At 35.0% G+C, this 12,606-nt stretch overlaps 1 protein-coding gene across 6 annotated transcripts in view; it reads right to left on the reverse strand.

Moving 5' to 3' along the window:
- VPS13B (vacuolar protein sorting 13 homolog B) overlaps positions 1-12,606 on the reverse strand; it is a 506,220-nt gene that overhangs the window by 255,323 nt on the left and 238,291 nt on the right. For all 6 annotated transcript variants that reach the window (XM_068395717.1, XM_068395718.1, XM_068395719.1 and 3 more), the window contains one exon: positions 2,758-2,885. In XM_068395717.1, the coding sequence (XP_068251818.1) occupies positions 2,758-2,885 (128 nt within the window). The remainder of the gene's footprint in view (positions 1-2,757; positions 2,886-12,606) is intronic.

Raw genomic sequence — 12,606 nt, forward strand, 5'->3', positions numbered from 1 at the left:
AGGTTGCATATAAAATCCTACAACAACTAAATAATAAAAACAACTTTTTATAGTTAAGTATGAAAGTCTTTTCACTTCAATACTAATAGCTTACCACAACTTCAATGCACAAAATCTTCATGCAATATTCTATCACGAGCAAGCCAGGGCTAGGGCTAAGCAAGTACCAGCTTTGGATCCAAAATAAACTTTCCAGTTACTTTTGTTCCAAACACATTTACTTACTCAAACTTCCACTAAAAGAATAATCCTTTGATGATTTTAAGTTATGAAGTTCTGTTTTATCTGACAACTACAGACTTTTCTGTTCTACAATTGTGTTAATAAAAGATCTAGGAACACTAAAATAGCTTTAGAAAAAACCTTAGCATCTAAGTGCTCCAGCATTTAACCAGACAAAATATTCTAAAAATTTGCCTTTTTCATGCAAAATGATAAGAAAATACAAGAAATCTGTATGAATTTAACATACAAATATATTTATGTGTTTAATTAAATGTGTATTATGTTTAATAAAATAAACATATCATACTGTACTTGAATTGAAAAGCAGAGTCATAGCCTTCATCATCTTATCCTCTATACGTTGCCTTGCACAAATTTCAGCTTTCCCATTTAGGCTGGTATTGAGGGAAAAAACTATATATATGCATTTGTGTCTTGCAAAATATATTTAAATAAAACAGACATAGAGACTACTAGCAATAATAAAAAGCAAGCATATCTATAAATCCTTCATATTTAACTAAGAAGGACTGCTGCATATTTGTTTGGAAGCATGTTCTTTGACTTTTCCTGCGGTGTTTCTTTGGAGTCTGTTGAAACTTTTCACTGGTAACATGTAATGTTCTCCTGGCAAGGTACTGGCATATACTTTACCAAGTATGATCAAAGCATAGGGTTGAAACATATCAGAAGTGTGTAAGCTGTTGTATGAATTCATAGGGCCATTTAATTTCAACATAGATAAAACCTAAAAATATAATTTAATATTCATAATGATGAAAATTGAAAGCTTGGGTACCTTACCAAAAAACCCTGTAAAAAGTAAATAAATCTAGAATCTCAAACACCAGAAAGAGTATCCAATACAAAAAAATCCTCTGCCAGTATTAGCTCTGATCCATGAGTGTATTTAGTCAGAGCAGTGATATATTTACAAATCACTCTCTGAGAAAACATGTGCCTATCACTGTCATCAGCTTTCATCTCCACAAAAAAACCCACTAGCTTGAACACAACCTTTTTTTTTTTTTCTATTTGGTAACAGCCAAACTTCATTTTTAGCTGGTCAGCATCTTAACCATTCTTCGAAACAAATTAACTTTGCTGATTGCTCACGTAACAAAGCATACCTTGAAAAATATAAGAGCAGAATATCAGTCCTGATTCAATTTTCAACATTTATAAAGGATCCAGCTGTTCATCATCCTCATTATTACATTATTGTTTTTATTATGACTCAAATTGTAAGCCTCATTTATTTTGGGACTCTCATTGTGCTAGGTACCACCCAGGCACATAAGAAAAATACACTGCTTCCTTCAAACAGCTTACAAATTATCTCTCTTGACTCCCCTTATCTAGCCATTTTAATCTCCAGTGGTGACAACATTAAGAAAGAAAGGAAAACAAGCAAAATACTCATGAAACAATGATGAAAGAGCTGGCTGAAAACTCAGCAGAGTTAATAGAAAGCATCTCCTCAACTTCAGTATATTCTGCAATCAAGTCACAAGTCTGAAATCCTTGCTCAGGCAGAACTTAAACTTCCGAACTTTCTAATATTTTGAACCCAAAGTACTTTCTGCATGAAAGAGGAGTAAAACAGACACAGGTTCTGGGATAAGCCTGTATATAAATAAATATATTTCTTGGTAGGAAGAAGGAACAGGATTCAACAATTACTTTCTGTCAGGAATAGTGGGAGGTATATTTTGTTTATTTTATTTTAACACAAAACCAGTTTAGCTACTATCTGCTGGTATACCATAAAATACCAGTCTCATAGAATGTACTGTTCAAAAGGCACAGATTATAATAATTCTAAATTAGAGTCATTTCTAAGCAGGCACTTGGTATATACTTGGAAGAATAGAGTCCCAATTCTAGCATTTCTAAGTCAGCTAGTATTTGATCATGCCATCTTAACACTGGACTTCTAACATGGCCTTTTCCATGTATAGCATGGATATATACTGCTACATGAAAACTCTTGCTTTTACTGATCAGCAATCACAATATAGAGTACAGTCTAGGATGATATGATTTAATCCCAGTGGTCATCTACTTGTCCTTTATGAAAAGATAGACAACTTAGCAGCTGAACCATCACTGTATAACATCATATTGTATCATAAACCCCAGGAAAGTATTTATCATACACATTTTCCTCAGATATTTTCAGAAAGTAAGGTATTCTGAAAATCTAACTAAAGATAAAAATGTGTATAGCTATGTTTATAACACAGAAAAGTGTGATAAGCATTTTTTTCTTCATATAGTTTTAAGGATCTTCCTCTTAGATATAAAAAAGTATTTCGAAAACTAATATTCTAAAACCAAAGCATTCTTTGCTTAATTTACAAAAAATCTCTATTTTATTTTTCATTCTCTAAGACTTTGAAACTACTCAAATAAGACAATAAAACTTGGGAGCTCCTTTAAAAACCCTCTAATAAAAAGCACTAGGATGCATAAAAAGTATCATAAAGTTTGGAAAGACATAGTTTTTTTTTCACTTCCTTTTCATCTTACCTGAAGTGTAAGGCGCTTAACTGCATTCCACACTATTCCAATAAATTCCTTCATTTTTTCTTCAGGACTTCTGCAGCTTTCAGATGAGTTCAGCATGGTTTTCACAGGAAGTGACAAACGACGAGATTCTAATACAAACAATAAAACTCAGTTACACAAAGAATATATAACTAATATACATACTTAATAGTAGCAAAGAAAAAGATTCCTTATTTTAAATTCTAGAAGAGATTTTCTCTCACTATGCATCTCATTATGTACATAATAGCATGTCTATTATTAGTTTTAAACTTGGAAAAACAACTGTATCAATTACGCCTGGTGAGAAATACAATGAAATTAAATACTTAAACTTTTTTAATGTACACTGCTAAGAAAATATTATGAAGAATGCTTGACCTAAGCAAATTAAGACAGTTTTCAAAGTGTGATAAGCTATTTGGTGATGGAATAGCAATCCAAGAGATTTCCACATACATTGCTGCCAGTGTAATCTGAAAAAGATTTTAGTTCTTTAAACTCGTCATTAGAAATGAAAGATAGCTCATATTAAATTACAGCCTTTGATTTGTTTTCTTTAAAAAATTCACTTAACAGAACTTGAGTACGCTTCCAAAAAAAGGCATAGAAATTAAAGCACTTCCTTATTTTGTCAAGCTTAAAGGTGCTAAAGTATGAAATATTTTAGCAAAATTCAAAATTTTCTAGTAAAAAGAGAAATTTCCTTAAATTGATAGTTATTTAATAACATGAATATGAAAATATTTTAGATAACAGAAATATTTAATTGAATATGAGCATAGCAGAACTTCAAAAGAGGACTAGTGAGGAGATCAAGTAGTAACTACAAATTCATTAAAGACTGTATGAGTGGTACATACTTCCTCCTGTCATCTCTTACAGAATATCCTCCTCCTTATGTTTTGGGATACCCACCAAATTATTGTTAGCTTCTTCAACATTTCCAGTTTTGGCCTACAAGTTGTTGAGCTGACAAAACTGCAGGAATAAATTATGAAGTCTTCATGACTTCATTTTAAACTAAATTGAAATCATCACAAATGTGACAATTCATGTCTCCCAATTACACAGCTAGAAGAAATCTGTGGCATACAAACCACAGAAAAATTCTTAAAACAAAATAATTCTACCAACTGAACTCAGGTGAGCAGAAGTATATGTCCCTTGATATGCATCACTTGGTCTTCAGTCAGTTTTGATCGTGCAAGGAAACATGCAAGGAATTAAAAACGAAACATCTGAGGTGAATTTCTGCCAAGAGCGTGCAATGTTAATGCCACTTGAGGAATTAATTTGTGATATTTTTCCCATCAGGGCTAGAAAAGACCAGAGTTGATTAATATTCTAGACAAAATCCTTCAACAAATAGTATTTTTAATGATCTGAAATGAACAAGCAGCATTAACTTTATTAAACTGATGGGGAATCAAAAGATTCAAAAAGAGAGGTAGTCAAAAGAGTAAAAGAGAATTTTTATGGCTGCAGTATAATTAGTCCTCTCAGATACTACTGAGAGGTTGTGGAGCCCAGAGAGGTTGTGGAGTCTCCTTCTCTGGAGACATTCAAAACCCGCCTGGACGCGTTCCTGTGTGATATGGTCTAGGCAATCCTGCTCCGGCAGGGGGATTGGACTAGATGATCTTTCGAGGTCCCTTCCAATCCCTAACATTCTGTGATTCTGTGATATTCCTGGGTCCGATTATGGATCTATTAGAATGATAAAGAATGAAAATTGGATCATGAGGATGTAAAAATTGTAACATTTCAGGACTGTGTTGTCAGCTGTGCTGGAGAGACAAACAAGTTGTTCATACAGAGAAGCAATGTGGAGTAACTATTTCATAATATTTTCTCATGTGGACCCTTTTATGCCATGCAGTGAATATTCCATCCACATTATGAATGGATTAAGTTAAAACAAAGACATTCAGTGAGGAATAGCTGTTCTGATTTAACTTAACCTACCTCAGTTCACACCATCTTCTCTGTGTAGTCAGGCCCTACACCACGCATATGACAAGGTAAGAATTATGAACAGCTTGAGTATCAAGAAATATTAAAATGAAAGAGTTACTGGCACACAGAACTCCAAAGAAGGGTATACAAAGTCACTGTGAGATGCTGGAAATTTCACAGGCAGAAATGCTTCTGGTCAGGATGAATAGATAAATACAATGTAAAACTATATTCTACAGGACAATCAGCAGAGATTATCAACGTCCTACGTCACTGAACAAGTGCATTCCTCATGAGTGGGATCTAAAGCTAGGTTTTGTTCCAGTCTCCCATGTTTTGTTCACTGGTAAACACACACTCTGCTAATTCTCTCTCAATTAGGGGAACCGACTTTCTAATGCCAGGAACAACAACCTGTGGGTTAAAAATAAAATTAGGTGCCCGAAGCACCACTTGTTTCTCTCCATATATGTGCAATTCAAACCTGTAAAGCTAATTCAAATTCCAGGAATATTCATGATAGACAACAGCTTCACTGTAATATCCCAATAGGCCAAACCAGGACACATACTCAACCAAAAGACCAAAAAAAAGAAAGCCTCAAAACCCAACAAACAGATAAGGAACAATTCAACCAGAAATCATGGAAAATAGAGAAGTAATAAAAGGTGTTTCAGAGTGGAAAGAGGAAATAAGCACAGATGTAACTCCTGAAAAGAAAATAAGTCCGCTGTTCATTTTTTTTCCTGTACTGGTAAGTCCCAGACTTTTGTATGAAGGGATGCTGGGACAGAACAATGTCTTAATTCCTCATCAGGCAAGGCCATCAGTAGATGACATTGCTAAGAGACTGTAGTAGCCTAGTGTGGCTATCGTGTGTGTTTGGCTAGTCCTCTGTAGTAGACATGTAGACTGGATCAGCTCCATCTGTCTCGGTATGAAGGTTAATCTCCTAAAATAATTATGCTACTCAGCTACTACTGAACTGAAAACCTAGGAACGGTTCCTGGCACTGTAATCAGCCTTGTGTTGAAGCCAGAAGCCAGTGAGTAATAGCTAGATAGAAAATATGATTTGTATGAAACACAAACTGATGAGGGAAAAAATGGGGGGGGGCTGTTTCAGGTTGTACAAGCTGAAGTTTTAAGAAAAACAGTGTACAGGAACGTAAAATGTTCCTAGTCTCATCTTCTAGTCTCATATTGTGCAATTGGTATTTCTGTAAAAATATACACCACAACTATTTCAATCAACTATCAATTACTCAGAGACTGCCACACTCACCATCAATTTCGGAATGCACACTGGTGAAGAACAGACTTTTTAAAAAGAACTGATCAGATCAATCAGGATTGAGCTACCAGAGCAGCAGTTTTCATAATTCATTTCACAATTTATGGTTAAGGTATAGAGGGAGTTCCAAGTGGTAATCCTGCTAAATTAGTCATAAACGTACTCTCTTTGTAGGAGATGCCACTAAGTAAGACTTATAGGTATAAATTCTAGGTAGAGGTGTCTTTCTTATACAGACATATGCCTCTTCCTTTGTGCTTTTTAGCCTACTGGGAAATAGTTGCTTTAGAAGCCTGATCCATAAATACTTAAAAGTTTTAAAAATAAAAAGATCTTTAGGGAAAACGGTGCTATTCTGGGCTATTAATATTCAGTGACCTAAGGAACACGAAAGGGAAAATAAAACCTTTGAAGTGCTAAGATTTGGGGTAAATGGACATTTACTCAAATCAAAGCAGAAAAGACCACAGATCAGAGATTTTCCACTGCTGGGTTGAGGACTACTTCTAATTTGTACTACTCACCACTGGTCTCATGCTTTCAGTTCCTCCTCTCTCCTTATAGCTAGCAATTGAACTAAAGGGAGGTAAAATACAGTGCTAATACCTTATTCCTAATTTGTATGTGGTACAGATCTATCATGTCTCACCCCTCTGGCACAAGATGTCATTTCTCCTGGCCCACTGTGTGCCTCAGATACCTCATGCATTAAGAGTGCAGCAGCTTCTTTCTGGTTGGAAAACGTTATCCTGCTGTAAGCAAACCTGTACTTTCAGTGAACCCCAAACGCTCAGAGAGCTCCTACTGAAAGACAAGGTTCATAGTCACCCAGGCAGCAGCCTGCAGTGGGATAGTCTCTCCACCATCCCATTGTATGACCATACTCAAAATGCATCTGTCACATGACCTCAACAAGCTGGGCAAGCTTTCCTTCCCACATCACATCATCTGTCATATAGCTTCTCTCACATCAGAACCCAGTTAAGCTGAGAAAAACCCTATTGCAAACTAATCATAGTTACTAAGAGGCCATGACAGCAAAACACATGAACACTAATAGTATTTAAAAGAAGGAAGAAACCAAAGGAAAGCATACTGTTACTACATGGCTCTTTCTGGAAAGATTTTTTCCTCTGGTAAAATTAAAAGTAGTCTCCACAGCGTCAAAGAACTCATTGGGATTTCTTAATATCTATTCACATTTTAATGCATTAGATACGGCCTTTTATCAGAAACAGAAACAAAAATACCAAGGTGTTTGTGAAAAATGCAAGCCATTAAGGAACTGATCAAGGGGTCTAAGGGATTAGCAATCAGATTAAAACGCAGTGGAGGAGAAAATTCAAACTTCAAACAAATCTGGAAAAAAATCTAAATGGCCTAGAGATTTTTTTTTTGTGGAAGATTAATTGGCTGCTTCATACGTAAAACAAAACAAAAACTACCCCCCAAAAAAAACCCCACCCCACCTAGTTAAAACTTACTTGCTCTTTTCTGTAAACCAGCAGGTTTTAGTTTCTATGTATAATATTGTGCAAAAGTAAAAATTCATTTACATTTGTTACAGAAAAGCTTGTTTGTCTTTAGGTTTGCATTCCACTTTTCCTCGTAAGTCTATATATTTTTATATCTGCAACACAACAGAACTAAACATATAAGTGTATATAGAGAGACAGATGAAGGCATTACAAATGATTCACACTTTTGTGTGTGTGTATATATATATGTGATGGGCAAAGAAACAAATTCTGTTCTCAATAGAATGCACTTCCATATAATAATTTCATTCCATGATTTAATATTAAAACATTATATATATACAAGAAATTGCAAAAACACAGAGGAATATCTGGTTAAAAATACTTCGTACCTTAATGTACTACTTTTACCCACAATCCAATTTAAAAATAAAAAGTTAATCTAAGTAGCAGGCTCACTGAAACCATTAGGTGAAGCTCAAAGTTGTATTTACGAATATTTTCTGAACCATCAGTATCTATCAGAAGTGTTTCAGAAATATCCACATTTTATTTTTGCAGTATCATAGGAGAAGTTATTTCCTATACCCCCATTCCTGGATGACTGATATTTGAATTATTCATGTAACAGATTTTTTTCCTAAGGATAGACTATGATGATCTGTATGTAAAAAAGTTTGCACTCTTCATCAGGATGCTTGAGAATAAAAGCAGTACTTAACTAACTTAAATGGCAGCAGAAAGTCCTTTTAAGCTTATAAAAATACACAATATATTTGCCCACATACTGAATAGTCTTTGCATAAATAATTTCTTTACTGGGCTTTGAGCATTTTTGTATTCTACTTTACTAACGGTGCAGATCATACATTACTTTTATCAATCAAGATGATAACTGAGCCACACAGTCCCTGAGAACTAGCCAGAGCAAGTACTTTATACCCACGGATATGCTAACTCAACGAGTTATCAGCAGAATAAGTGTTAAAATACAGAGGCTTTTGAATTTTTACCCCACATGCCTTTTTCTAGAGTAAACATATGTCAGTAAACAAAGACAAACGTGATATTAACATTGTTGTGCAAGCAAAAAGGATCTTTCTATGTGAAAGTGAGGGTTGGCTAGGGAATGGCTATGGTCAGCATTTTCTCTCACCAAATTCTTAATGATTGCTCACTATTTCTGGCAAAAAAAATTACTTATTTAGTTCTGGGAACAAAAATAAAAAAGGACTGACACTTTTGTACAAATCAATAACAGCTTTTCACATGCAAAACTGAGCTACTATATTAGTAATTACAAAAACATGTTATATGTGTGTGCATATCTAAAGCCCATGCCTGAATTTATCTTAATATTGCTTACCATTCCAAATAAATTTTATACTATGAAGTAAGAATTTCTGCCTGTGGATTTGCAAGAACTTTTCTGGCAAATGAAGGAGGAATTCTGCCTAGTTTTCTGCCTTTTTAAAAACACACTGAAAGTTCCCTAGTCTTTTAAATATTATCCAAAAATAAACACCCATTCTTTCTCTCTCAGCTTTGAATTTCTCCATGCAGAAAGCATGTCTGATATATTACATTGGCTTTGTGTTACTAATGTTTTTGAAATCCACACACTTGAACTGAAGAAATCATGCCATCATAACACAGACGTCAAACATTTTACTAGCTATGAAAACTCACAATAATTATTTTTTAATATAGGTATGTAACTGTCCAGCCATTTAAAAGTTACTATAAATCATCTGTGCTAGGAGAGCTTCCTTTTAAATAATCCTTCCAAGAACTAATCCCCATTTATAAAAATATAAAAATTCTAGTATTTTCAGGCACCCTAGGTAAATGTGCATCAGATTTTAATTCCTATATTTTACTTTGCCTACGTAGCATCTATTTAATTTCATTCATCTTCCCAAATAAATCATCAGTCATACATTTCATAGCAGGCATGAATAAACGATAATCATTCAGTTCATTGAGCAGAAATAGTGACCTATTAATTCAAATACTTCAGATTATCCATTGATTTCTCACCAGCCAGACTTCTCTAACATTTGCCAGTTTTTTGCATTCCAACAGCTCATTTTAGCAGGAATCTACTCCAGCATTCTAGTTGTAGTTTAGGAAAAAAAACAAAAATCAGTAACTGCATCCACTTTTGCTAAGTACAGGTCATATTCTGTCACACTGTACTCAATAGAAAGTTTACTAACTTCAGATGAAACTTCAAATAAAAACAGAATCACAGAATCACAGAATCAACCAGGTTGGAAGAGACCTCAGGGATCATCGACTAACACAGAATCAGTTGGTCTAAATAAAATAGAGACATGTCTACATTTAAAGCTTCCTCTTTTCTCCACTTTTATGGGGAAATATTTAATAGTGGTTCAGAAATATCTTACGTGTATACTTTGAGGAATTTTAAGAATTACTTGATTAAAGCTTTCAAAATCAAATTACTAACACTTCCTGTCACAATCAAGAAGTTACAGTTACAGTAAGTATCTAATGACCAACTTATAAGCATGTTATTATATCCACACTATCAAATGTTAGGAAGTGACTGAAAGGAGAGGTGGGGGTCTTTCTTTGCCTGGTTTCCTATGGAAAGGAGGCTTATGCAATCCTATGCTCTATGCATATGTGTGCAACTCATTTGCTTGTCCTCTAATTCCTTTTGCATTTGCTGGTCAATATAAACCAAATTTGACAGGATAAATATCTCGGAGACACTACATTTCTACAAGCTCTGGTAAAATAAGTAAGCAGGGTAAAGAAGGTAGAAATTGGCAACAGGAGCTCTGTCCTTATTAGAAATCAGACAATTTATACAGGACAGAGAACATAAAGGCCATCTAGGACAGAGTTTTAAACTTTCTTGTTAAGACACCATCCTTCATCTGCCTGAAATGCAAATGACTAGTAGACTAGGTGTAACTTAGCACTTATGAAACTTTAAAACTCTTAACTATTTCTCTGTAACAACAATAGTTCAACAGAACAAAATATCAATGTTTCAGAAACAGAAGTAAGAGATTTTTCCAAACTGGAATGATTTCATGTCCTGTCTTTCTCTCCATATACACATAACTCTTACACCCCACTTATACGCTTCCTGCAGAATGAAACAATGCTGGATTCTCTTCTCAGCTTTGAACTTGGGACTGACGCTCCATCGTAATACTGAAATTGTAGTGGAATTAAATGACAGTGCATTCTCTGACCTCTGGCCTAAGGAAAAAAAAGCTGTCCAAAACCCACCATTGTTTAATTCTCTTTGGCAAATGCTCTTGCAATCTGTCCACCAAACAAAACGGAGCGGTCTCATGTCGCAGGCACTAGATCTAGTGATGAAAATCACTTGCCTGCTGTCATATGCCCTGATGTACTCTCTTGACATGGCTGAAATGCAGTCAGCCCCTGTACCATGACCAAATACCTGGCTGTTCCATAACAGAGATCAGCAAAATTTTATGTGACAAGTGTACTTTCAGTTATGGGATAGGGCATTTAGTTTTCAGGTGCCTTTGTAAGAGGCTATGTGGTCCACTCCAGTTGAAAGGTTCATGAATTCTTAGATGATGCATTATATTCCACTTACCTACCTATCCTGTGGCTGTTATTTTACTAAAGAATATTTTAGTAAAGAATGAGCACCTATCTTGAAAGTGAAAACAGACACTTCGGCTTTAATCATTACTCAAGCATGCACAGGACAGCTTTCAAAAACTGCCCTGTCCATCCACTGCAGCCCATAATATCTTCCTGTATAGGTATGCTACATATGCTATATATATATATATATACACACATATAATATATTTATACACATACATAGCAATCATTTTACCACTATCCAGCCATAAGAGCTATACTTCTATGCCTGGCTACGGGTCTGCAAATCACTTTTCATTGAACTAACACGGAACTGCTGAATTGCCGAGAATGGGAGAAGTGGGTGGGTAGAGGAATTGAGGTAAATATTACGTTTTTTTAATATTCTTTCTTTATCACTTTGCTTGTTCACAGCCACATTATCAAAATTTAAACCATATATTCTATTATCTTACTCTGGTTTTGAAGCCTCTGTGGTTAAGGAGATTTATAAATAACTACAATTTGAGACTTAAAAACAGAAACCTTGGATTTTCACAGACAGATATCATATAAACAGTAGTTTTGCTCTTTTCCCATGCTTCATTTTTGGCAAGGTCTCAGCAGCCATTAACTAATAAACTGAACTCAAGATCAATGTTTTAAATCATTTTACAGCTGTGATTACAAACTGCTTTCATTTAATACACAGGGTTGGTTTCTAGCAGTTCTCAAGGGAGTGACTGCTGAGATCATGCTAGACTTGAAAAGGGTAAATTCAAAATCACCACCTGAATAGCATGATTTTAAGACACACTCTCTTCCAATCTGCAAAGACTATGCCTATGTGCTTTCTATCAATGTAGAAATCTCAGTTTTCTGACAACTTAAGGCATCTGTAGCTAGAGCCTTGATGATTAAGAAATATGAAGCTTACAAGGATCGTTGCCTGTTTTACCTAGAATGGTTTAGTAGCATAGGTAGCATTATAGGTCCTAGACCTATAATCAGCGTGGTATTCCTGGTGTAAAAAGGTGAGACGAATAACGAAAGAAAAGTCAGACAGAAAGTAGGTGAAATTAAAAAAGAAGGAAATAAAGTAAAAAATTGTGGGAGCAAGGGACCCAGAAAAGTTAGAAAGGAGGAGTATCACAGGTCCTCTACTTTTAGTTTAACAAACTAGTCACTCATTCACCATATTCCAGCACATTATATAATTGTAAAGCAACGAATTGTGAAAGAAAGGATTCACTGAAGCTTCTCTGAGAATGAGATCTCACCTTTCTCACTTGCATCCATCCAACCTTTTCTAACCACTGTAACTGGTGGCTTTGTAATCAGAGACCTTTTTTGTGACATGACATACACGTTAGTTTTTACTGTCCCCTAAATCTTCCAGCGCAAAGCCAATTCTGACAAACAGGGCACAAGATGAACTCTACAGGAAAAGCTTCTAACATTGCATGAAGTTTCAGGAGGCTATACAGAGAATAAGCTT

The sequence above is a fragment of the Nyctibius grandis genome, chromosome 3 (assembly GCF_013368605.1).
Source record: "Nyctibius grandis isolate bNycGra1 chromosome 3, bNycGra1.pri, whole genome shotgun sequence".
In the NCBI taxonomy this organism is placed as follows: Eukaryota; Metazoa; Chordata; class Aves; order Nyctibiiformes; family Nyctibiidae; genus Nyctibius; species Nyctibius grandis.